Source organism: Chrysemys picta, chromosome 5 (genome assembly GCF_011386835.1).
Source record: "Chrysemys picta bellii isolate R12L10 chromosome 5, ASM1138683v2, whole genome shotgun sequence".
NCBI classification, from domain to species: Eukaryota; Metazoa; Chordata; order Testudines; family Emydidae; genus Chrysemys; species Chrysemys picta.
In genome coordinates, this window is record NC_088795.1 from 94,176,451 (window position 1) to 94,201,446 (window position 24,996).

The 24,996-nt window shown below is 47.8% G+C and overlaps 2 protein-coding genes across 14 annotated transcripts in view; one reads left to right on the plus strand and one right to left on the minus strand.

Moving 5' to 3' along the window:
• The window catches only part of NIPAL1 (NIPA like domain containing 1), a 41,332-nt gene extending 36,458 nt beyond the window's left edge, over positions 1 to 4,874 (minus strand). The window contains exon 1 of the mRNA XM_024101348.3: positions 4,683 to 4,874. Coding sequence (XP_023957116.2) covers positions 4,683 to 4,728 — 46 coding nt within the window. The 5' untranslated portion in view covers positions 4,729 to 4,874. The remainder of the gene's footprint in view (positions 1 to 4,682) is intronic.
• CNGA1 (cyclic nucleotide gated channel subunit alpha 1) overlaps positions 1 to 24,996 on the plus strand; it is a 122,916-nt gene that overhangs the window by 58,286 nt on the left and 39,634 nt on the right. Inside the window, exon 8 of one of the 13 annotated variants that reach the window (XR_010601887.1) lies at positions 15,405 to 16,852. The exons of the other annotated variants lie outside the window; for them this stretch is intronic. The gene's annotated coding sequence lies outside the window, so the exon portion shown is untranslated. Of the gene's footprint in view, positions 1 to 15,404; positions 16,853 to 24,996 lie in introns of those variants that run through there. 13 annotated transcript variants of the gene reach the window in all.

Sequence of the window (24,996 nt, forward strand, 5' to 3'; positions counted from 1 at the left end):
AACAAAGTGTTCTTTGTTTCACAATGTCTCATTTCACTTCAATGAACCTTTTTGTGTGCAAGGCCTAACACCTTCTCTAGAAAGCCAGTCTTTACATTAATTAATGCTGCTTTCCTGTTTGGAAAGTTATACCATTTGCATTGTAAACCTCTAACACTTAATATAATCTTATGACCTGGGTACATATATTAAATAAGATGAATATATGCAGCATCCTACAAGCATTTTGTAAATATCAAACCTATTTTTATAAATCTAATGCTTATTTTAATAATACTAACACACAGGTGAGTCAGACTGGTTTCCAGCTATGTATTGGCCAGTGTTCAGATGAGGCCTAGGGGCCTTGGCATGAACTGGCACCTGGTCTGCCAGCATCACACCCACATCAAACCCTGAGAAGGAGTAGGATTACTCCAAAGGCCCAAGTGGAATGGTATAGAGTGTCATCATCAGAGATTAGGACTGTGACTTATTGCAGTACTGGCACCAACATCAGGGAGTTCTTGGCTATCAGTACCATGCACTGAGTTGGAATAGTTACCATTGGTCTCTGAGTTGGCAGCAGGCACAATGGAAATGCTACCAGACCTGAAATTGCTGTCAGTACAGCAGGCCCCAGTGTGGAAGCCAACATGTACATCACATGTGATGGCCTCAGCAAAGCACTATCAGTCTGAATGCTCAGTGAGGACTCTACCAAGAGGCCAATCAGTTTCTTCACAGGTTGTAGCCTTATGGAGGAAGAGGAACTCTAACTGACTGAGGGGGTTCTGATGCCAAACCTCCTTGAAGATGTACCTGAGGTGTTCTTCGTTTTGCTCCTTAGTTCTTGTCTTGAAGCCCCTACAAATCAAACACTTATGCATGACATGACCCTCACCCAGCCACTTCAAGCAGTGGGAGTGAGGGTCACTCACAGGCATCAGCCTGTGACACCTGGAGCAGGGTTTGAAACCAAGGGACTTTGGGATAGGCTCCCCTGCTGGGCAGAGCCTGAAGTCCACTGATTACTGACAATCAGAACAATAGGAAGGTAGGAAGAAAGTTTTATTCATTTTGGGTCCTTGGACCCCCTTTTCTTTCTAAGTACTACTAGCAACAACAAACTGTAATGGTATAGTCACAGAAGGAATGACCTCACAGCATGCTCTGACCACTGATGGTAAGAAGGAACTGAAGGATGGGCAGAACAGCTCTGCCCTTTTATTCCCTTGGCTCAGAACACCAGGAACATTAGGGTGCAGGCATAGCGACCCTATAGGTATTACTAGGGAAAACTCTCCAGCACTGCTCCATGAGACATGCACACATAATGGATACATGCAATCGTTTGAAGAACTGAGGCATTTAAAAAAAAATTTCTGTACTATTTCTCACTTTTTATTCCACATATTAAAAATGTCTGTGTGAATCTCCAGCTATGCTTGACACAGCAAAAGATTTTTATTCAAAATGTACTGGATGCCACAGAGGTTGCACAAGAAAGACTTTATCCTCTGATCTTTGCTGGCACTGTAACAAAGAAAGAGGAACCCTGATGCATATGCTAGACAACTTTTCAACTGTCAGAAAGCTGTGGAAAGAGGCAGCCACAAAAAATAAAATGGTGCTTGGCTTCAGCAGCCAAACCTCAACTGAAAATCATATCCCAGGTTATATATCCCAGGTCTACCTGCTAATCTGTGTTTAACTCCACCAGAAAGAATCTGGTTCTTGAGGGCTGCAATGATCACCAAGCACATGATTTTACATAAAATGGAAGAGTGAGCTTATGCCCAAGAATAGAACAGTGGTATTTGAACCTGTCTGAGTTAGCAACCAAACAAAGAATATCTTATCACTGTAGACCCAATACTTTTTCAACATTTTTTTAAATCCAAATGTATCTAATAGTTAAAAAATGCCAGACCTCCATTCCACTAATCTTGTCCTCTTTTCCCTTCCCTCCCCAGTGTTCTACTCCCATTCAAATACATCTTCTCCTACTTTATTACTGTTACCCTGACCCTAACATGTTCTTTCTACGTAATAGTGTCTGGTTTTCTATTGTCTGGTCTTACAGATTTGACAAGTTGTAAAATTGTGTAACTGCATAGAATCATAGAAATGTAGGACTGGAAGGAACCTCCATAGCTCATCTAATCCAGGCCCCTGCACTGAGGCAGGACTAAGACACTAAATATTCTCTAGACCATCCCTGTCAGATGTTTGGCTAACCTATTCTTAAAAACCTTCAAAGACAGATTTCCACAACCTCTTTAGGTATTTTGTTCCAGTGCTTAATTTACATACATTTAGGAAGCTTTTTCTAATGTCCAACCTGAAACTGCCCTTGCTGCAATTTAAGCCCATTGAGTGCAGCTGCAGTGGCATGAGTGGTGGGTGAGGCTAGCCACCCCAAGTACACGCCTAGCATCTCAGATAGGTATGAACTCAGGGCAGCGAGCTCCTCCTGCTGCAGATACTTCAGCTGTGCTCGGTTTTTGGCATACTAGCTTGATCACAGTGAGCCTAGGTATATCTCCTCGAGATCGAATTCATGCCTTCCAGCTCTAGTGTAGTCATACCCCTGGGTCATCCAATATGTTCTCCTAAAAGAAGAGAAGTATGGATTGGCATTTCTGATACTTTTAAGGTTGTTTTATTATTTTTAAATCATTGCTACACATCTTGCAAGCCTCTTTTTACACATCATGGAAAAAGTAGGGTACAAACCCAATTTCCCTCTTCTCCTGCAACTTTACAGGTCACCTTCAAATATGCAAAGAAATCCATCTAAGCTTTTCACAGCACAAGTCCTCACTCATTTCACTGTGCAGATATCACAGGACCCTCAAATTAGTATTCTTACACAGTTCAACCTTTGGTGAGATGGATCCTCTGTGAAGTCATCTTTCTGCTCTCCCCCCATTTTATTTCTCCCTTAGTGACAAGGGCCATGAATTCTGGCAATTTTCACTTTGGTTGACACAATTCAGTTGGAACCACTCAACATTACTTGAGCTTTGATCAAGAAAAGTGATGCAACTCTTTCCTTTACCATCTTGTTTTATGTAAAAAAAAAAAGGGGGGGGGGTGGAGGATTTATAATATTTGCACATTGCAGGGCAAATAGAACTATTCTTTTTTTAATAGGAAGAAAAGTTGAAGCTAAAAAGCCAGTTTAAAAAAACATTTGTTCAGGGAATAAGGCTGAAATACTGTAGTGTTTATGAAGAGTACAAAGCCCCGCCTGGAAATTTTAAAGAGCTTCCAAAAATAGTTCCAACTTTCCCTCAGAGATGGTGTGGCCTAACATTCTATGGCAGTATCAGTACAAGATCCTTCTCTCCATACTAAACACCTGCAGCTCTGATATAATGAAACACTGATGTTGCCATCTTGTAATGGGCTAACTTTTATACATTTTTTTAAAATGGCAACTTCAAGGGTGAGATGAGAAAGGAGCAGAATACCCTTGACTTGGTCAGCTTTATCCAGATACTAAGTTACTGCCCAATACAGCAGAGCCTATTAAGTATATTTTAGTTCAGTAAAATAATTCTCTCCTCCAGAAGTTTTGGGAGTTTGGTCCAAGGATAGTAAGATCAGGCCCTAAGATATTAAATAAAGTTATATGTTCTATATTTGTAGAAATTGTACTGTATCAGTGGCTACTTTCACCCAATCTCATGTCAATTGAGCCAATAGACAATGTCACCCTCTTGGTGCTTTAATACACAGAGAGCAGATTTGTGAAAGTGACATTCTTACAGTCATCTTCTAGGGAAGAACTTCACTTTAATGTATTTATGATTGTATTGCAGCAGCAACCAAAAGTCCCACTCAGGATCAGAGACCTAGGGTGCTAACTACTTCTCTCTCTGTGCTAACTACTGGTGTGTGTGTGTGTGTACACTGAGGAGAATCTATTTAAATTATGTAAAAAGCAACAGAGGGTCCTGTGGCACCTTTGAGACTAACAGAAGTATTGGGAGCATAAGCTTTCGTGGGTAAGAACCTCACTTCTTCAGATGCAAGAAGTGAGGTTCTTACCCACGAAAGCTTATGCTCCCAATACTTCTGTTAGTCTCAAAGGTGCCACAGGACCCTCTGTTGCTTTTTACAGATTCAGACTAACACGGCTACCCCTCTGATACTTGTTTAAATTATGTGACTACTGCAAAAACAGCTGAGAGGTAAGCCTCAAATTAGCTACTCTTGATTTCTCCACGCACAGTTTTTGCACCAGTAACTCCTGTGGGCACAGGCTGTATCACTCAAAGTGTTTATAGTGGTATGCCTTGCTTGCTTACTGAATGTAGAGGCAGGATCTTTCTCAATCCGCCCCACTTCATTTGCTGGCTGCTCTGTTCCGGGAAAGTCGCACCAGCATCAGTACGCTACTGCTGTGGAGATACAGATCCCAGGGCGGGCCCCACTCCGCCCAGCAGCGCCTCTTCCTGGCTGTCCGCGCTCTTCTCCCCATCGCCTCCCCACAGGCTGCTCTCTCCCGAGACAGCCCGCCCGCCGCCTCCCCAGCCATCTGCCCGCTCAGGGCGCCCCTCTGCCCTCCCTCAGGCCAGTGCCACCCGGGCGCGCCCTCCTCCCCGGGCCACCAGCCAGAGACAACCCAGCCCCTCTCGGCCCTTCACTGCGCCCCGCTCCCAAGCTACAGCCCCCGGGCGGGTGTGACTGACCTGCGCGGCAGGGCTCCCGGGCTGGTACCATCACGGGCTCCCCCATGCCGCCGGGCTCTCACCGAGTGCTGGGCGCAGCGTCTCCTCACAGCCTCATCCCGGCTGCACCGGCAACCGCCCCCCACCTCCCTCAGCCACTCCCAGCTCAGGTGCGGAGGCTGCGGCCGGGGCCGGCGCCAGCACCCTGCCCCTGCCGGCCTCATTGTGGTGTCACAGTGACGGGACCGTGAGGAATCCAGGGCAAAGGGGAGCTTGCACTGAGGGCAACTTCCCGTCACCGCAGGGTTGTAGGAGGAGAGGGGCAAATGCTGGCGCCTTTCCCCGCTCAGGCTGGAGCGTGGGTTGTTTGGGAGGGGTCCCGAGGTAGACACACAGTTTGGTCCCATGCCCCAGCTTGAGCGGGATGTTCTTACCTGACCTGAGTTCCTCACACGGCCCTCTCTATCAGCAATGGGCAGGTTTCCAACGGGGTCAGGCCCCAATTTACAATCCCTCAAAGCCCCACGGAAATTCGAGCCCCACGGAAAGCAATGGGCGTTTTGCCCTTGACATTTGTGTGGCCAGGATTTCACCCCAGGGCTTGCTATTGCTGGTTTCAGGTCTGATGCCACTTTCAAGGAGAGTGGATGGCCAAATCATTAGGATTCCAGTAGCGGATTTTAGACTGATAACCTTAAATTTCATGTAAGTGTAAGCAGGGGACTGGTCCTGCTATTGTGGGGAACTTCCCTGGCTTATACACTACCCCAATGCAATGAGCTAGCAAAAGGGCTCCCCTTCCACTCTCGGGTGTGACAGAGTCCTCGAAACCCCAACAAATCTGGGCCCAGGATTCCTGGGGGCTTGACCCCCAACTTTGTCATGGTCACTTAGGGCAGGGGCTAGGGTGTCCCCACTCCGGGGTGCTCTCTCCGCACTGGACACTTCCCTGGCCCTGGATCATTACATATAGTTCAAAGCAAATACAATTTATTAAACAGCAATCTATTTTTAAAAATAAGGAAAAAATGGGAAAGGTAAAAAGAAAATGCATAACCCTGCTCTGTGGTACAGGGACATCACAACCAGCATCTCTGGAATGTAAGGGAAGTTCACAGTCTGTTCTTCACACATTCCAGGCCTCCATCTCAAGCCCTGACTGTGCTGCAGGGATGCTGCCAGTCAGTCACTTGCTCTGGCGGTGGCCACATGCATTCAGGCTCTAGCTAACAGGACCCTTTTTCTCAGCATCAGCCCCCCCGTCAGGGTTACGATCCCCCTCCACGTCTGGCCTGCAAGGCTCTTGGCTGGGGGCATCTCCCTGCACTGGGCCTGCTGCCTGCTGTCCCCGTCCCTCTCCCCAGCTGCTCACCGCACCTGGCTCTGGACTGCTCCAGTCTCAGCTCCACTCTGCCTCAGCACTGCTGCTGCTCTGGCTCCAGCCCTCTGGGCTGCTTTTTCTGGCCCCTCTGGCTCTGGTTGCTGCAGTTCTCCTCCCAGCACAGGGCTGCTTCTGTGGCTCTTCTCTCAGCACAGATGTATTTCCTGGGCTGCTTCTCTGGTCCTCTGGCTGGCGTAGCCCTGCTCTCCAGCTCAGCTTGGGCTCCTGCTCTCTACTTAGCTCCGGCTGGCCCCACTCTGTCCCAGGCAGTTCCAGCTCACATGGAGAATGGGACCCCCCTGGTCTCCTGACTCCCTCATTAGCCTGCCCACCCTGTCAATCAGGCTAACCTGGAGCATTGGCCTCTCCCCATTGTTCCTGGAGACTGTCAGTCTCAGGGTCCTGATTTTTCATCCACCCTTCCCCTTTTGGTACTGGAAGCTAGCCAACCAAAAAAACCCCCCAAACCACTGAGTTTTAGTAAGGGGCTAACAATCCCCTTACATAAGTCATTATGAAACCTAAGCCTCACATGGGATAGAACACATGAGGGTACAGCAAGCATGCAGAAAGAGGGCCTGTGGGCCTCTGGAACACCAAATAAAGAGTCTGTGTTCTGGCTCTGCACAGACTGGTACCACAGGCCTTGGTGGGATTAAGACTGGAGAGGGACTTTAGTTTCCACAAAACATCCCCCACAACTGGCATGGAGAGGCTGTAGCTGCATTGGCTGTAACAGTAGTAACATGGGAGGTGTGCTGCAGCCTTGGGTCCTGCCTCTCTGTTGGGGTGTGTGGCTTGATTACTCAGGCTCTATGCAGGTGAAATTCTTCACCCCAAAGGAATTTTCAGCACATGCCAATGAGCAAAATGGGTGCAGGATGTACACACCCTGAGTGTGAGTCACTATCTTTATTCTTGCTGTATGTAATCATAAGACGATATTAGCTTTGTTCCCTAATGGTTTCAGAACAGAAGTCCAAATCTTGTTTTTCTTGTTTTGAACTGATGAAAGTGAAGTCAAATTTATTTGTGTCACTGAGGGCACGTCTACACTGGCAAAGTTACAGCGGCCACAGTTACAGAGAGTGCAGAAGGAAAACCACTGTTGTGAGTTCACACTGACAGCTGTCTGCACAATAGCGTGTTCACACTTGCGGTGCTATTTGGAGTGGTGCACTCTGGGTAGTTATCCCAGAGAGCACCTCTTTCTCTTTTGTCACTAAGACTTGTGGGAAGGCGGAGGGGGTTGCGGAGCATCCTTGGTCCAGTCCCAATGCCCCGTGATGCATTGCATCACATTCTAGCAAACCCTGTGCTTCCATCTGCATTTGTTGCTGTAGTATGGTGCGCACTCACTGCCGCGGCACCTTCTGCTGGTCAGTCTGGGAATTAGCTCTTTCCAGCCTCAGCGCACCTCCTGCTGGCCGGTTTCTCTCCCTTGGTTACCGGCTCTGTTGTCTCCACCACCTCCGGCCCCATGTCCCTCCCAGACCCCGGTGTCTCTTACTTTGGGGTGCTGCCCTGCAGCAGCGCCCCCACACTCTGGGTCTCCCCTTCTCAGGGGAACCCCTTCCCCCTATGCCCACCTTGCTTCAGTGGCTACTGCCAGTTATCATCTAGCCCCCTTTCTCTGGGGCAAACTGCAGTCTGCAATGACCACTCATCATTGGCAAGGGGGTTGGACCTGCCTCCTTTCTAGCCCCAACTGTCTCCCTGCAGCCCCAGTACCTCCTTAGGCCTTCCTGCCAGGCCTCAGCCTGGGAGGTAGACAGGCCTGAGTTCCCCCGTTCAGCTTGCCCCTTCCCCAGCACTGCTCTGTCGACGGTACCCTGTCTCTCCAGGGCTAGAGTGAGCCTCTCTGGCTCCTTACTCACTGCCCTCTTATCAGGGCCAACTGTGCCACACACCTGTGGCCAGCTACTCAGCCAGCTTCCCTCAGCTGCTCTCACTCCTTTTATCTCAGGAGCAGGGTAACCACACTGGTACAGGTGCCATCTTTCAATGGTTTGTGTATTGCGTGCCCTGCCTCTTTCAGGATGCAGGAATGGATCCTGAACTGCTGACCAGTATGCTGCTCGCTCTGACCAACATGTCATGAGTGGCAGTGGAGTTATTTCTTAAACTACAAAGTCAAGAGGAGTGCGATGTTGATCTCACCATGCGTAGTAGCTATGACACAAGATTGCTTGTGGCTTTCATGGAGGTGCTGACCACAGTGGAACGCCACTTTTGGGCTCAGAAAACAAGCACTGAGTGGTGGGATCACATTGTGATGCATGTCTGGGATGATGAGCAGTGGCTGCAGAACTTTCACATGAGGAAAGCCATATTCATGGGACTGAGTGATGAGCTTACCTCAGTCCTGCGGCACAAGGACACAAGAATGCCCTGTTGTTGGAGAAGCATATCACGATTGCACTGTGGAAGCTGGCTACTCTAGTCTCATAGAATATCAGGGTTGGAAGCAACCTCAGGAGGTCATCTAGTTCAACCCCCTGCTCACATCAAGACCACTTCCCAGACAAATTTTTACCCCACTTCCCTAAATGGCCCCCTCAAGGATTGAACTCACAACCCTGGGTTTAGCAGGCCAATGCTCAAACCACTGAGCTATCCCTCCTACCAATCGGTTGCTAACCAGTTTGAAGTGGGAAAGTCGACTGTTGGACTCGTGTTGATGGAAGTGTGCAGGGCCATTACTTGCATCCTGCTCCGAAAGACCATGACTCTGGGCAATGTGCATGATATTGTGGATGGCTTTGCACAAATGGGCTTCCCTAACTGCAAAGGGGCGATAGATGGCATGCACATTCCAATTTTGGCACCAGACCACCTAGCCACCAAGTACATTAATCGCAAGGGGTATTTCTCAATGGTTCTCCAGGCACTTGTGGATCACCGTGGACGCTTCACGGACATTAACGCAGGCTGGTCCGGAAAGGTGCATGACGCATGCATCTTTTGGAACACTGGCCTGTTCAAGAAGCTGCAAGCAGGGACTTTCTTCCCGGACCAGAAGATCACTATAGGGGAAGTCGAAATGCCCATTGTGATCGTGGGAGACCCCGCCTACCCCTTAATGCTGTGGCTTATGAAGCCATACACGGGGCAACTTGACAGCAGCAAGGAGCTGTTCAACAACAGGCTGAGCAAATGCAGAATGACTGCTGAGTGTGCATTTGGCCATTTAAAAGCCCGCTGGTGATGTCTTTATGGGAAGCTGGACATGGCTGATGACAATATTCCTATGCATAGCTGCGTACTGTACGCTCCATAATATTTGTGAAGGGAGGGGTGAAAGCTTCATTCAGGGCTGGACTGCAGAGGATCAGTGCCTGGAGGCTGAGTTTGAACAGCCAGAGACCAGGGCTATTAGAGGGGCACAGCGTGGGGCCATAGGGATCAAGGATGCCTTGAGGTAGCAATTTGAGGCTGAAAGCCACTAATATTTGTTGCTATGCTCGGGATTGCAGTGCTTGTAATGCTAGGAGGTGATTGGTGCACCTGATGCAAGAAAGGGCCTTAACATAATTGTATGTTGCTTTGCAGGGCTCTTTTTCCTTTCACTTAATAGAATAAAGATTGCTTTCAAACAAACACAATTCTTTTATTAAAAGACAACAACAGGAGAAGAAAGTCAAATGACAAAAATACATCAACAGGGAGCGGGAGGGGGGAAGGGAAGGTCTCCAGAGGAGGAGGGGTCCCAAGATGGCTACAGATTTATGTATGTCCAGGGATCATACCCAACCTTCTCCTTTGGAGTACAATGCAGCGGGTGCTGTACTTCAGCAGGGCCAAACTGTAGAGGGCTGGGTGTTGAGTGCAGTGGGTAGTGGGAGTCCACACTGCTGGACTGTGAGGAGGGAAGAGTGGAATGCTGCGGGTAGAGCGTGGAGACAGGAGGTTGATAACAGTGTGTTGGCAGTGTGTGTGGGGGGGGGGTGCATGGGAAATTAGTTTTGTGACAGCAGCTGCAGGGGAGGGCGGGCGCAGAGCTGCTTGGTTTGAAGAGCTAGTATCTCCTGGAGCGTGTCCACTTGGTGCTCCATAACGTTTAAGGGCCAATCTGTGGCTTCTTTCTGGTGTGCCGCGTTCTCCTTTCAGTTCCTCTTCATGCTGTTCCGACACGCCTTCAATTCCTGTTTCTCAGCTGTGAAGAAAATCCTCCTTAGTTCTTCGTGGCTGCTTTTTAATTCTGAGCAGCCGTTCTGCCACCAATAAGGGAGGTTAGCCTCTCAAAGTCATCTCTGTGAAATTTAAATGCAACATTTTACAGAAGCAGTATTGTTTGCAACACAGACAAGACTGATTCGGTGCTTTAAAACACAGCCAGTATTCACACACTTGTCGCTAATTGGCTGACCCCAGGCAAGCACACATGAGCCACAAGACCCCCAAAATGGTGAGTAACTGCAGGGGCAGGTGAATCACTCTTCCTGGACCCTGTTGTACACTGGGCACATGGCTCTTGGGGAGAGTCAGCACTGTAGGGGGGGCTTGATAATCATTCCTGTCCCCATACTTTCCACAGGATGTGATCATTATGAAAGATATCTCGCTGCTGAGGATGAGCAGGGAATCAAGGGAGGGTCTTCTCCAAGCCTGTGGCTTCCGCCCTGGTCCCTATACGGCTCACCTGTGTGCAGCAATGGTGTAGTCCTCTCCCCTCTCCCCCCCCCACCGGTGGTGGCACAGTGGTATGGGAAAGTTACTGTTAATGGGGCAAGAAACAAAGCAGCTCTGCCGAGGAACCTGTAGCAGCGTATTGCCCAATATCTCCACAAGAGTTTCCTGAAGATCTCTGAGAGAACAGGCATTCTAATGACCAGAGAGGTGAGATCTCCCAGAGGCCAATCGCAGTGCTGTAATCGCCACGGTGTCTACACTGGCACCGCAGTGCTGTAGCCCCGGCACAGCAAGCTCTACGCCTCTCATCGGGGTGGTTTTTTTAGAGCGCTACAACTGCGCAGTTTCTGCACACTAAGTGGCTTGGCAGTGTATACACCTCTGGTTCTCTGGCTGCCGTAGTCCCGCTCTCCAGCTCAGCTTAGGCTCCTGCTCTCTCCTTAGCTCGGGCTGGCCCCACTCTCTCCTAGGCAGTTCCAGCTCACACAGACAATGGGACCCCCCTTCGTGTGCAATCAGTTGCTCATCTTGGTAGTTTTAGTTCTATAACTTCAAAATAAGTCCTCCTAAAAGATATAATTGGCGTGCAAGAACAAAAATAAATTCACTTCCCCAAAATAGTAAAGGAAGCTGTTGTAGCTAAGACAAAAAAATCTCTCTCTAACTTTGAAACCAGAAACAAACATTCTTGACAGTGTATTAACATGTACATCAAAAAAATTTTAGGCTCTGATCTGTCAGTAAGTTCTGCATAGGGAGAGCTCCTCATTGCAAGAGCAGGATCAGAGTCCGGAGGAGCTACGTAGTGACACCCTCTTTAGACTCTTACCATATAAACCACCCAATGTGCTGCTCCTTCAGCAGCCCAGGGAGAATAGGTTATTTTTAGTTACAGAATTGAATGTTTTATCTATGTTATATAGTATCTTTATCTTTGGATCAGTTGTCCCTTGTGTTTATTAAGCCACACAGAAGCAGCTGTAACAATAATTTCAAACTTTTCTGTCTCTAAGAAAAAAATCCTATGAATACAAATCCATAACTAAAAATCCAGAGCTACAGAAAGACATAATTAATGTTAACAAATTATTTTAGGACATATAGTATATGGTATTATCATGCAAAGGTGTGTGTGAGTAAGTGTATTTGTGATTCTATATGTACTGTACTTGTGACGGACTTTGGAACTATTCAAGAAGAAAGGTGCCATATAATAGTGATTTATTAACTGTGTTATAATTTTATATATTTTGTGCCAGAGCAACTGGTATAAATTGTTGTAGCTCCATTCACTTCAATATGTAACCCTTCTGCACATCTAAGTTGGCAGCAACAAGGGCCGGGTTCTGTATCTAGGGGTTCCGTTTCAATAACGCAATGCAAAACCGGCTCGAGCCCCCACCCAGTGACCTGGGACAATTACATACCACCCCCTGGGCGGCTCTAAGAGGCAATACTTCCCCTCTCGCAAGCACAGAGTCTGAGTGTAGCAGAAAATGTTTAATAACATGAGGTAAACGACATCAGCATTAAATTGGAAAAAACACCACAAACAGGATTCCTAACACAAACCATGAGCAAAAGACCCACCCCAGCAAATTGGGCCGTGTCCTTTCCCTTTGGTTCTTGTATCCAGCAACCCAAAAATCACCCAGAGTCCCCAAAGTCCAACACCCCCAAAGTCTCTTGGGCCCAGCAACCACCCAAAGTCCCAAAAGTCCAACAACCCCCAAAGTCTCTGTCCCTGGTCAGTGCAGCCCCAGAGTAAAAGGGGGAGCACGCAGGGTGTTAAGGGGCACCTTACGTGATCCAAGGCCGACCGACCGTCTCTCCGTGGGGTTCCGCCACAGCCTTCACCACGAGCCAGTCCACTTCCTGCCATCCCACAAACTGCTCTGCTCTACGAGCTGCTCCACAAGCTGCTCCACTCCGCTCACCAACCTGTGAGCCGCTCCAGCCGTCCCCGCAAATGGCTCCGCTCCGCTCACCGACCTGTGAGCCGCTCCAGCCGTCTCCGCAAACAGCTCTGCTTGCCGTTCCTTGGACCACTCCAACCATCCCCGCAAGGCTCCGCGCCGCTCGCTGCTCCTCCAGCCATCTCCGCAAACTGCTCCGCCAGCCGCTTAGCAACATAGCTTCAGGCTCCCCCACTAGTTAACACAGCAATCAGTGATCTCAGCTCTTAGTAACTTTACCCCTGCTAACAGGGTAACAACACTTTATTCCTCCTGCCCCAATAACAGAGAAACTGGGGATCCCACCCCATCCAAAGTAACCACTATCAGTTGCTATTGTCTCATGCCACACTCGCCATAATTCACCACCAGATGTCAGGGTAGAGCTCATCCTGACTCTGCTTACAAGTAGAACTATGCTAATTTACACCAGTAGAAGATTGGGCCTTGTGTGTAACGTGATATTTATTATATGGACTAGGGCATACCTAAATGATCAATTAATGTGCAGCATGCTGGGGTGTAAATTTACAGTGCTCCAGTGTGCTGTACACTAAGTTTCTGGGTGGACCCTGCTGCTGTGCACAAAAAGTTCCTTAATGCACACTGATACACTGCTGTTTCAAACTGCTTTCACTTCTTTAGGGGTATTAATGTTTGTGATGTATTCATTTGCTATAGCAATGGATACTGTGTAAGTACCTAGAGATTAGATGCATCATGGGCAGCATGGGAAAAGGTACTGAGATAGGAGAAAAATGAAAGAATGAGTTTGATTCTGATTTACACCAGTCTGAATCAGGATTAGCTGAAGTCAATGAAATCACTCTGGATTAAAACCAGTATCAGTGAAATGAGAAAATCTGGCTCAGGCCTGATATACACTACAAAGTTAGGTCGACATATGCCACATTAGGTTGAGTTAATAATGTATGTGTCTACACTACCTAGTCCCTTCCCCTGGCCTAAAGGGCTTGTAAAGTCAATTTCTGTACTCCCTCTCCACTTCAGTCAACATCCACGCATCGACATAGGGACAGTGTAGACACTGCGCTGTGTAATTCGAATGTATTGCCTCCAGGAGGTGTCCCACAGTGCTCCGCTGTGACCGCTCTGGAGAGCACTTTCAACTCCACTACACTTCAGCCAGGTACACAGGAAACAACTGCGATGTGTATTCACCAGAAGTGCCATCCCTGTTAAAATTCCGGGAACTTTTGAATTTTCATTTCCTGTTTGATCGGTGTGAAGAGTTCGTCAGCACAGCTGACAATGGATGCTCAAGGCCCCAAACGCGCTCCAGCATGGAGCACACAGGAGGTAATGGATCTTATTGCTGTGTGGGGAGAAGAGTCTGTGCAGGCAGAGCTCCGAATCGGCAGAAGAAAAGCTAACATCTATGCCAAAATCGTGCAGGGCATGGGAGAGAAGAACTACACCAGGGACACACAGCAATTCCGCGTGAAAATAAAGGAGCTTCGGCAAGCGTACAAGGGAGGCGAACAGTCACTCTAGTTCTGCCCCACAGACATACCGCTTCTATGAGGAGCTGCATACGATTCTCGGCAGTGACCCCACCACTACCCAAAAAAGCTCCGTGAATACCTCCCAGGAGCCCCGGGTGACCTCAGGCAACAAAGTGGAGGACATTGTTGACGAGGAGGAGGAGAATGCATGGCAGGCAAGTGGAAGATCCATTCTTCCTGACAGCCAAGAACTTTTTTTAACTCTGGAGCCCATCTCCTCACAGGACCAATTGTCGGCGGAGCGTGATGCCAGAGAGGGCACTTCTGGTGAATACACATTTTCAGTCAAACTGTAGGGGTTACATGTTACTATTTTTAATGTTGAATCTGAATTAAAAAATTGGGATAGAAGTTATTGGCGGCCACTGCAGCTAAGCAGAGGGTGCTCTCCAAAAAAGACTGTTTACATGCCTGGGGATGGCCCGGGAATCCTCCCTCGAGATCTCTAGGAAGCTTTCATGGGGGTACTCTGCAATACTTTGCAGAAGGTTTCTGGGAAGAGTTGCCTTATTTCGTCCACCACGGTAGGACACTTTCCTGTGCCACTCCAGTATTAACTCTTCTGGCATCATTGCAACACACAGCATTGCAGCATAAGGATCAGATCTGTACCCAGACACTTGCAGCATCTGCTCCCTTGCTGCCTCTGTTACCCTCAGGAGAGTGATATCGCATATGGTCACCTAGGGGAAACATGGGAAGTTTTAAATGCTAGCCCTTAAACCGCAAGCAATTCGATACATAATCCACCCCTGTTTGGTGAATTCTGGGTCACACAACCACACTTTCCCGAATGTGCCATGGTTGTGGTTGGAAGGAATCACTGTCTATTGCAGCCAGCGTTTAAAATATAAAGGGGGGGTGTGACGCTTCCTGTTCGTCTCTCTTGCACTCCAACCCGGTGCCGCTTTTGTAACAATCAAACTATTTGTGGGGCTTTACGCTGGTGCCTGTCCTCAAGTACCATCCAGGTTGCTATAGGAAAGGGGGTTGTGCTGAGGTTGCAACCATTGATCCCAAGGATGTCTTAACAAAAGCTGCAGCATAAGACCTCTCGCCCATGCCTCATGGCCTGACTCACCATGGCTGGAGCAGCAAACCAATTCTTGCAGTAGCCTGTGGTTCTGCTTACATTGTAGCTTGCAGGGAAGTGCATTGAGGGGTGTTTCTTTCATAAAAAGATTTTACCTTGCACCAGAAACAATATACACACTGTCAATGCTACCCTTGTACTTTGTATTCTTTGCAGCTGAAACCTTGTCCATAGGTGCATCCTCCACACTGGGTCAGAGACATTCCCAGATTAGAAGGTGGAAAAAGAAGTCTCGGGAGGACATGTTTAATGAGTTAATGCGTGCCTCTGTGACTGACAAGTCAGAGCTCAGCGCATGGAGGATTGCACTGTCGGAGAACCTGCACAATGACCGCGAGGACAGAAGAACATGTAGGGAACACGAGTGTGACACGCAGGACGAGATGATGCAGATTATGAGGGAGCAAACAGACATGTTGAGGCATCTGGCTGAAGTTCAAGAAAGGCAGCTGGACACTGGTGTCCCGCTGCAGCTTATGCTGAACCTGCTGCCATCGTTGCCAAGTTCCACATCCTCCTCTCCCAGACATCCTAGGATGCAGGGGCGGGGGGGGCGGGGAGGGGAGAGAAGGAAGTCCGGTATCCCTTGCACTCAACTCCAGGGGAGGGTACAAGGACCAGAAGGCACCCATTCTCACACCTTTGATTGTTATTGCAGTGCAATTGTAAGCAAGCTGTCCTTGTTTCTCCCCACACACACAAGTGTTATCAGCTCTTTTGCCTCAAGTTATCTTACTTTTCTTTCTCAGTGTTTGTGAGCATAATAAAAATTAACGGATTGAGGAGAAAAGGCTCTTTATTCATTCAGTACACAGCTGTTAGCAGGGATAAAGTTTACAGGGGAGTACATGCAATGAAGGGGACAAGCTAGGTAAGGAACAACACATAAATGTCACATTACTGTGGGTCATTGATGAAACTAGTTTTCAAAACCTCATGGAGAAGCAACGAGCCTCGATGTGCTCTTCTTTTTGCCTTGGTGTCTGGCTGCTCCAAATTGGCTGCCAGGAGATCTGCCTCCATCTCCCACCCCGCCGGAAACTTTTCTCCCTTTGTTTCACAGCTATTATGGAGCATACAGCAAGCAGCAACAACAATGGGGATATTGCTTTCACTGAGGTCTAACCTAGTAAGCAAACTATGCCAGTGGGCTTTTAAACTCCAAAGGCACATTCCACTACCATTCTGCTCTTGCTCCACCTATAGTAGAAACGCTCCTTCTGCTGTCCAGACTTCCTGTGTATGGTTTCATGAGCCATGGGAGCAAGGGGTAGGCTGGGTCTCCTAGGACCACGATTGGCATTTCAACATCACCAACGGTTATTTTGCACTTTGAAAAGAAAGTTCCTGCTTGCAGCTTTCTGAAGAGACCGGAGTTCCTAAAGATGCGCACGCCATGCACTTTTCCCGACCATCCCATGTTGCTGTCAGCGAAACAGCCCCTGTGACCCACCAGTGCTTGCAACACCATTAAGAAGTACTGTGATCGGCGTCGGCCCACCTACCCACTAGGGGGCGGTGGGGAGCTACGAGGTCACTGGCCGGCCTGGGTCACGCCTCCGTCAGCAGGGAATTAGCGGCGGGGCGGCCGCCAGCCAGAGTCTGTAGCGCGCCCCTCAGGCAGGGGAGCGCCGGCAAATGTCAGTAGCGCGCCCCTCAGGCAGGGGGGCACCGGCAAATGTCAGTAGCGCGCCCCTCAGGCAGGGGGGCACCGGCAAAGGTCAGTAGTGCGCCCCTCAGGCAGGGGGGCACCGGCAAAGGTCCCGGCGTGGCTCGGCCGGGTAGGGGAACGCAGGCCCACCCTACACCACTGCGTTCCAGCCCAGGGCCCTGACAGTGGCAGGACGAGGGTCCCGCCACTGGATCAGCGGGGTCCTTCCGCAATAGAGACTCACCACTGTGCAGCTCTGTTCCTGGGCTACTTCCTACCCGATTGCTCGTCCGAATCCCTCTGGTCCCGCCGGTGCATCGGGGTAGTCCGCTGTTGGCAGCTCCAGCTCCCCCTCAGGCTCCTCCAGTTCCTCTGGGTACTCGGCAGCGGGCAGTCCTGGCAGCCCCAGTCCGTCCTCCAGGTGAGGTCTCCACTGGTCCAGGGCCTCCCCTGGCGTGGCAGCAGGGTCTGAAGGGAGCAGCCCGCGGTCTGCGTCTGCCTCCCTCCCTGGTGCTGCCCTAACTGAGCTAAGGGCCCCGCCCTTTATACTTCCTGTTCCACCCCTCCCCTTCCGGGGGGTGGAGCGAGCTTGGGCTGGCCCCGCCCACTCAGGCTGAGGGAAAGGCCCTTTACCCTCAGGTTCGGAGGGCAGCCACCCTGGCTCCCTACAAGTACCCTTTTGATTTATGTACTCTTTGGCAAGGTGGTCTGGTGCCAAGATAGGGATATGCGTTCTATCGCCCCACTGCAGTTAGGGAACCCCATTGTGGCAAAACCATCCACTATGTCCTGCACGTTTCCCAGAGTCACTGCCCTTCTTAACAGAAGTCTATTGATTGCCCTGGCAACTTGATCACAGCAGATCCCACTGTAGATTTACCCACTTCAAATTGATTATTGATTCCCCACTGGTAGCAGTCTGGCATTGCAAGCTTCCATAGAGCTATCACCCCTTGCTTCCCAACTATCAGAGCAGCTCTCATTTTAGTATCGCTGTGCTTCAGAACTGGGAAAAGCTCTTCACGCAGTTCCATGAAAGTGGCCTTGCACATTCGAAAGTTCTGCACCCACTGCTCATCATCCCATAGCTGCATAACTATGTGGCCCCTCCAGTCAGTGCTTGTTTCCTGGGCCCAGAAGTGGCTCTCCACCATGTCAAGGTGACGCGCAACTGTCACCAGAATCTGCAAGTTGCTCTGCTCCATGGCTTCCAGCAGGGCTGCTTGCATGGCATTACCCTATTCTGCACGGCGGCTCCTGCTTCAGCTGAGCAAATACTGCCGGATAAGGCGTGAGGTGTTTGTAATGCTCACAACAACAGTGTACAGCTGAGCAGCGTCCATGCTTGCCGTGCTATGGCGTCGGCATGGGTAACTCAGGCTGAGGAAAAAAGGTGCGAAAAAGGCTTGGTTTGTTTGCTGTTGATTTCAGGGAGGGAGGTAAGTGCATCGTGAGAAGCTAATGCCATGTTCCTATAAGCACCTGTGCAAATGTTTTGGTCCCATGAAGCATTGCAAGCCCAACCCAACATTTCTTTTGACTCCAGACACTGTGGGCTAGCTATCCACAGTGCAGCGCTCCGTGAGTTGATGCAAGCCCTGCTCATGAGGATGCGTGCCGCCGATACAATGTGCATAGTGGGGACATGCAGAATTGACTTGCTTAAATCGGATGCTCGATGTCAACTTAAATAAAATCGACCTTATTTTGTAGTGTAGACATACCCTCAGTGACTTCATTTGTATTACTTTTACTTCACTAACTGTTGTGTATCTAAAAATAATCTGTCTTTCTTTTGAAATCTGATGATTTCCTTTGCTCAATGGCTTTTGTTGCCTTTTCAATCTTAACTTTTCCTTTTATTTATAAATATATCACCACAAACCTAATGTATTTTTCTACACTAAAAACAGTTTGCCATTGAACAAAATCTGGGTTTTGGTTTCTATCAGTTGTGAACATTTTAACTAAACAAGCCTTCCAGGACTTCTTTGCTTCATCATATAAAAGGCAATTAACATTTTTATTCCATTAACTGAGAATTTCTCTCTCTCCCTGTCATAAACAGAACATCTTTTGGGCATATATTATTATGCAGTCTTTCAGACACTATTTCTCAAATAATGCAATATAATATCATACAATTTTTCTACAATTTTCTACTACTATTTTAACACAGAGAATGAAGGATGGATTCCTGGCAAGTCAAAGAGATTCCCAAGGCTATTTTAGCTAGAGTATATATTCTTTCACATATCCTCACTGATATCAACATCATATATGGTGATTATCTTTCAAATAAAGATGATTAATCTTACTGGAATCTATCCTGATTGTCTAAAGGCTTGGACATGATTATTCAATGCAATCAACCTAGAAAGTTAAATATAGTAGTAATGAGATTAAGTTCCATGATCCTTTACTAAATTAAAGCTTCTTTAAGGTAAAGTCATATAAATTAAAAATATACTGAAATAATTTTGTCCGATGTTACTGCAGACCCAAGTTTTAATTACAGTAACTTTGCTGAAAGACAGAAATTTAGAATTACAGTACTGTTTCCCCTTTTGACCTAAGTGGCCAGGGGCGGTGAGTTCTATATACCCGTGGTGTCTGGGCTCCACCAATATTCAGGGCCCGGGGGCCCGACTCCACCAATGTTTGGGGCCGGGTCTCTCCCCCCGGCCCTGCCCCCGCCTGCAGCACCCACTCGCCTCCCCTGGCCCCTATTTGCTGCCCCCGCTCACCTCCCCCAGCCCCTGGAGCCTGCAGCTCATGCTGACTCTACTCTGCCGGCTCCCGGCATCAACTGCTGCCACAGGGTCCTAGTGCCCCCCATTCACTAACGGCAGGGCAGGCTGCCCTTACCCTGCCATTCTGCCCTAGCCCTGAGCCTCTCGAATGCCCCAAACTCCTCAACCCCAGCCAGAGCCCTCATCCCCCCGCACCCTAATCCTCTGCCCCAACCCTGAGTTCCCTTCTGCCTCATGAACCCTTCATCCTCAGCCCCACAGCCCTCACCCCACACCCCAAACCTCTGCCCTAGCCCTTAGCCCCCTCCCACACCCCAAACCCCTCATCCTCAGCCCCACAGCCCTCACCCCACACCCCCTCCTATCCCCAAATTCCCTCCCAGAGCATGCACCTCCTCCCCTTCACACACACCTGCTCCTGTCCCCAAACTCCCTCCCAGAGCCTGCACCCCCTCCCTTTACACCCCCTCCCCCCCAAACTTCCCAAACTCCCTCCTGCCCCCAAACTCCCTCCCAGAGCCTGCACCCCTCACACCCTTCTACACCCCCACCCCAGACCAGAGCCTGCACCCAAATCTGTTCCAGAGCCTGCACCCCTCACCCCCTCCTGCACACCCACCCCCTGCCCCAGCCCGGAGCCTGTACCCAAACTCCCTCCCAGAGCCTGCACCTCTCACCCCCTCCTGCACACCCACCCCCTGCCCCAGCCCGAAGCCTGCACCCAGCACCCAAACTCCATCCCAGAGCCTGCACCCTGCACCCCTCCTGCACCCTAATCCCCAGCCCATGGCCTGCACCCCTAGGGTGACCAGACATCCCGATATTTCGGTGTCTGTCCCACGTCCCAACCGATCTTTGGTCGGAACGCAATTTGTCCCGATATCCGCTGGCAGCACTGGGGTTTTTTTTGTTTTTTGTTTTGCTCTGCCGGTGGGCACCTCCTCCCCGACCCCCCGTGTGTCCCGATATTTTCTTCCCCTCATCTGGTCACCCTATGAACCCCAGACCTCCTCCCCCAACCCAAAATCTCTCCCAGAGCCTTAGGCAGATGGGGGGCGGAGTGGGAGGGGGGTGGGGGGGTTCTGGGCACCACCAAAATTTCTACAAACCTGCCACCCATGTAAGTGGCTACTCAAAGTTCAGGGCCCTGTGGATGTTCCAGTTGGAAGTAGAAATTGATAGAGTCAGGTATTTTCTTTAATAGTTTTGTTTATTTACAAAGAATATTCAGAGTCCTGTGTCTCTGAACACAGAAGGAATCAAATAGCAGGAAACAACTTTTTGTGCGCAGAAAACTGTGAGCACTCTCTTCAGCCTGCACTCCTAATGCAAAAACAACCATCCAGGTTTCTTCCAGGGTCAGCCACTGTGCATTCAACTACTCCTTTTCGCTATTTCTCTCACAGCTATGTCTACACTAAAAACACTGCAGTGGCACAGTTGCAACTGCACCACTGTAGTGCTTCACTGTAGACAGTGCAGTGATAGGAGGGGTTCTCCCATCACAGTATTTAATCCAGCTCTTCAAGAGTTGGTAGCTAGGTTGGAGGAAGAATTCTTCCGTTGATCTATACTGGGAGTTAGGTTGGCTTAATTATGTTGCTCAGGGATGTGAATTTTTCACATCCCAGAGCCATGTAGCTAGGTCAACCTAACTTATCAGTGTAGACCAGGGGTCCTCAAACTGAAGGTTGGGACCCCTGAGGGGGTCACGAGTTTATTACATGGGGGGTTGCGAGCTGTCAGCCTCCACCCCAAACCCCGCTTTGCCTCCAACATTTATAATAGTATTCAATATATTAAAAATGTTTTTAATTTATAAAGGGGGGTCACACTCAGAGGCTTGCTATGTGAAAGGAGGCACCAGAACAAAAGTTTGAGAACCACCAGTGTAGACCACCCCTCAGTCTTTCTTGTCTGTTCTCAGTTTCTTTATGTTCTGCCATCACCCACACCACATCTATCCAAAACAAATGTTCAAAGTTGCAGGAAATAAGGGGGAGGCCAGACATTTATTTAATGACAGGAGACACTGAGATTCAAAATGTTAAAGCTTTATACACTGTTAACAGAAATTATCATCTTCATGTCAAAATATACAAGGTAAATATCCTAAAATCATACCTGTTTTCACTATTCATTTGTCCATTTGTAACAAGCCTTATTCAAAAGTCTAAATCACTGGATTTGTACTCTAATAGGTAAAATAAGAAAAATGCTGCTTGAGAACCTATCTTTAGATTTAGAAGATTATCAATAGAAATATTTTTTGTCTGTGTGTGTACAGTGAAATCAAGGGTTACTGACACTGATAAAAATTTAATCCTTCCAAGCCTATTTATCATTGTGTCTGAAGGAATTAATTTGCTTAAAACTACCATCTTTTGTATGTATTGTTACATGAATAAACTAATAAACAAATACACTTAATAGGTAGAGTAGTTTTAAAAGAAAAAACACTGTTTCAGTAACATTTATAGACTAACATAACCCAGCAATGTCCAGGAAATTCATGGCTGAAGTTACAATTAAAAACAGTGATGTTACATATACAAAATTTCAGATGTTTATGTATATTTTGGAAATCTTTGTGTTCAGATCCTCTTGTGATATTTGCAGAACTTCATAATTTCAGGAGATTGGAATTATGAGAACAGTCCCTCATTACATTTTATTCAATCTATTTCCTGCAAACATTACAAAATAAAAGAATTTTTTGAGACTCAGGCCTGTCTACACTAGGAAATTAGGTTGGTATAACTACGTCACTGAGGAGTATAATAAATCCACACCCAAACCAAACTAAACCTGGTGTAGACAGTGCTAGGTTGATGGCAGAATTTTCCTGTTAACCTTGCTACTGCCTCTCGGGGAGGTGGAGTACCTACACTGATGGTAGAAACTCTCCTGTTGGCATAGATAGCCTCTTCACTGAAACACAACAGCGGTATCCCTGCATTACGAACATAAGAATGGCCATACTGGGTCAAACCAAAGGTCCATCCAGCCCAGTATCCTGTCTGCCAACAGTGGCCAGTGCCAGGTGCCCAAGAGGGAGTGAACCTAACAGGTAATGATCAAGTGATCTCTCTCTTGCCATCCATCTCCACCCTCTGACAAACAGAGGCTAGGGACACCATTCATTACCCATCCTGGCTAATAGCCTTTAATGGACTTAACCTCCATGAATTTATTTAGTTCCCTTTTAAACTCTGTTATAGTCCTAGCCTTCACAACCTCCTCAGGCAAGGAGTTCCATAGGTTGACTGTGAAGAAGAACTTCCTTTTATTTGTTTTAAACCTGCTGCTCATTAAACTTCCTTTTATTTGTTTTATTTGTTGCTGCAGCATTTTAAGTGTAGACAAGCCCTTAGCCTCCCCACCAATTCCTATGTGTAGCATCAGAGTGATGAGTAGGTGACAAGGGGTATTGTGAATGACGAACTGTAAGCCTCTGGAGACTATAATGGACTAAAAATGGCATGAAAGATGCTGGTTCTAGTTGAAATCAAGTGGCTGCCTGAAAACTGAAGATGATGGATTGGTATGTGATACTGATAAAATACTGAAGCAGTTTTATCACAATCTGTGTAGAAAGAGACAACCACATTGACAATTTCAGTCCTCGAACGCCACTGATGAAAACCTTGCCAAAATGCCAGATGTTCGCCTAGAAAAAGTCAGTGCTGTGCTCAACTCCATAAAAAAAGGGCAAATCCCCAGAACCACTTTGAATCATGGTTTAAACACTGACTGCTGGAAGATAGTACTAGAACTGGTCCAATTGTTCATTAAATGTCAGAAGAGCAATGATGTCCTTGCAATGTGGAGAGTGGTAACCAGTGCATTGCTTTATCGTGTCATGTGCATATAAGATGTCAAGAAGGTCATTACTGACTGACAAATTGTTCAACTGGGTGCAAATCAGTCAAGAGAACGAGGTGAGCTATTCTGTCATGGAATGTGCTCACAGTAGGTGTAGTGACACAGAAGGATTAAAAATATAATCACCCCTCTTATACCTCACCTTCATGGACTACAAGAAAGCCTTTAACTGTTCTCCAAGCATGGCGGAGACAAGGTGTGCCTACCACTTACATCAAGTTGCTTAACAATATAAGGTGTGCCTACCACTTACATCAAGTTGCTTAACAATATTTATATTGATTTGTTAGTCCAGCTCAAAGTCATTCCAAATTGGAAGAAGAGTACAGAAGGGCCACATTATATTGGTTTGTGGCTGTATTAAAAGTCTTCAAAGAGTTTGACTGATCAGACAAGAGTCTAAACATTAACAGGAAATGATTGAACAATCTGCAATTTGCAGATAGTATTGTTCTATTAGCAAAGACTGCAGTTAACTTCGAGATATACTCCCTGCGCTCAATAAGACAAGCAGGAAGATAGGTCTGCATATGAAACACAAGAGGACAAAGACCCATATCAAATATACCTGGTGCACAGATACCTAACATCTAAATATAAGGCAATGCAACAGAAGAAATGGGAGAGTATGTCTATCTGGGAGAAATGATTTGCAGAGATAGTGACCAAGAAGGAGAAGTAGAAGGAATGAGCACAGGCTGCAGGTCATTCAGCAGACTAAAATAGTTTCTTATAGGAAGGATGCCACTTAGCGTGAAGCAGAAATTATACAACATCTGCATTTGTCTGTTGTCACCTATGGTGCAGAAACTCATATGATGACTTCGAAAATGGAAAAATCTCTTAGAGACAAGCCAAAGAAGAATGGAGCAGGTGCTGCTGGATATCATGTTGAAAGGCAGGGGTATCAGCATGTGGATTTGGCAACAGAAAAAAATTGTCATCTATGTGAAGAAAAGGAAATGGTAGTTCATTGGCCATGTTGCAAGGTGGGCAGGCAAAAGATGGTCCAAAAAACTTTTAGGAATGGATTAGCTGAGGGGCTGGAGTAGAATATATTTTATGACTATTAATTACAGTGCAATTCAAATAAAATGAGAATCATCCTGAAGCCTTTTGAAAGTGCACATTATATCTTGTTTGCTGTCAGGATCCCAGCAAGGGCACTTAGGATGAAGGGTCAGAGCAGGGTCAAACCTGAGACTGGGAGTACTGGAAGCATTCTTAGTCTGGTTCCAGGCTGGGGTCAATACCAAGGCTCAGAGTCCAAGTCAGGAGGCATAGTCCAAATCAATCCAAGATCATAGCAGCTACAGGAAATCCATACTTTTACCTGGACACTTTCTGGAACACCCATTGTGTTTATGTACGGCAGGAAACGAATCAAGAGCCATGAAGCTGCTGCCTGTCAAACTCCTTGAGGCAGGACTTCCTATGGTTTGTCTCCACAGCAGGTCAT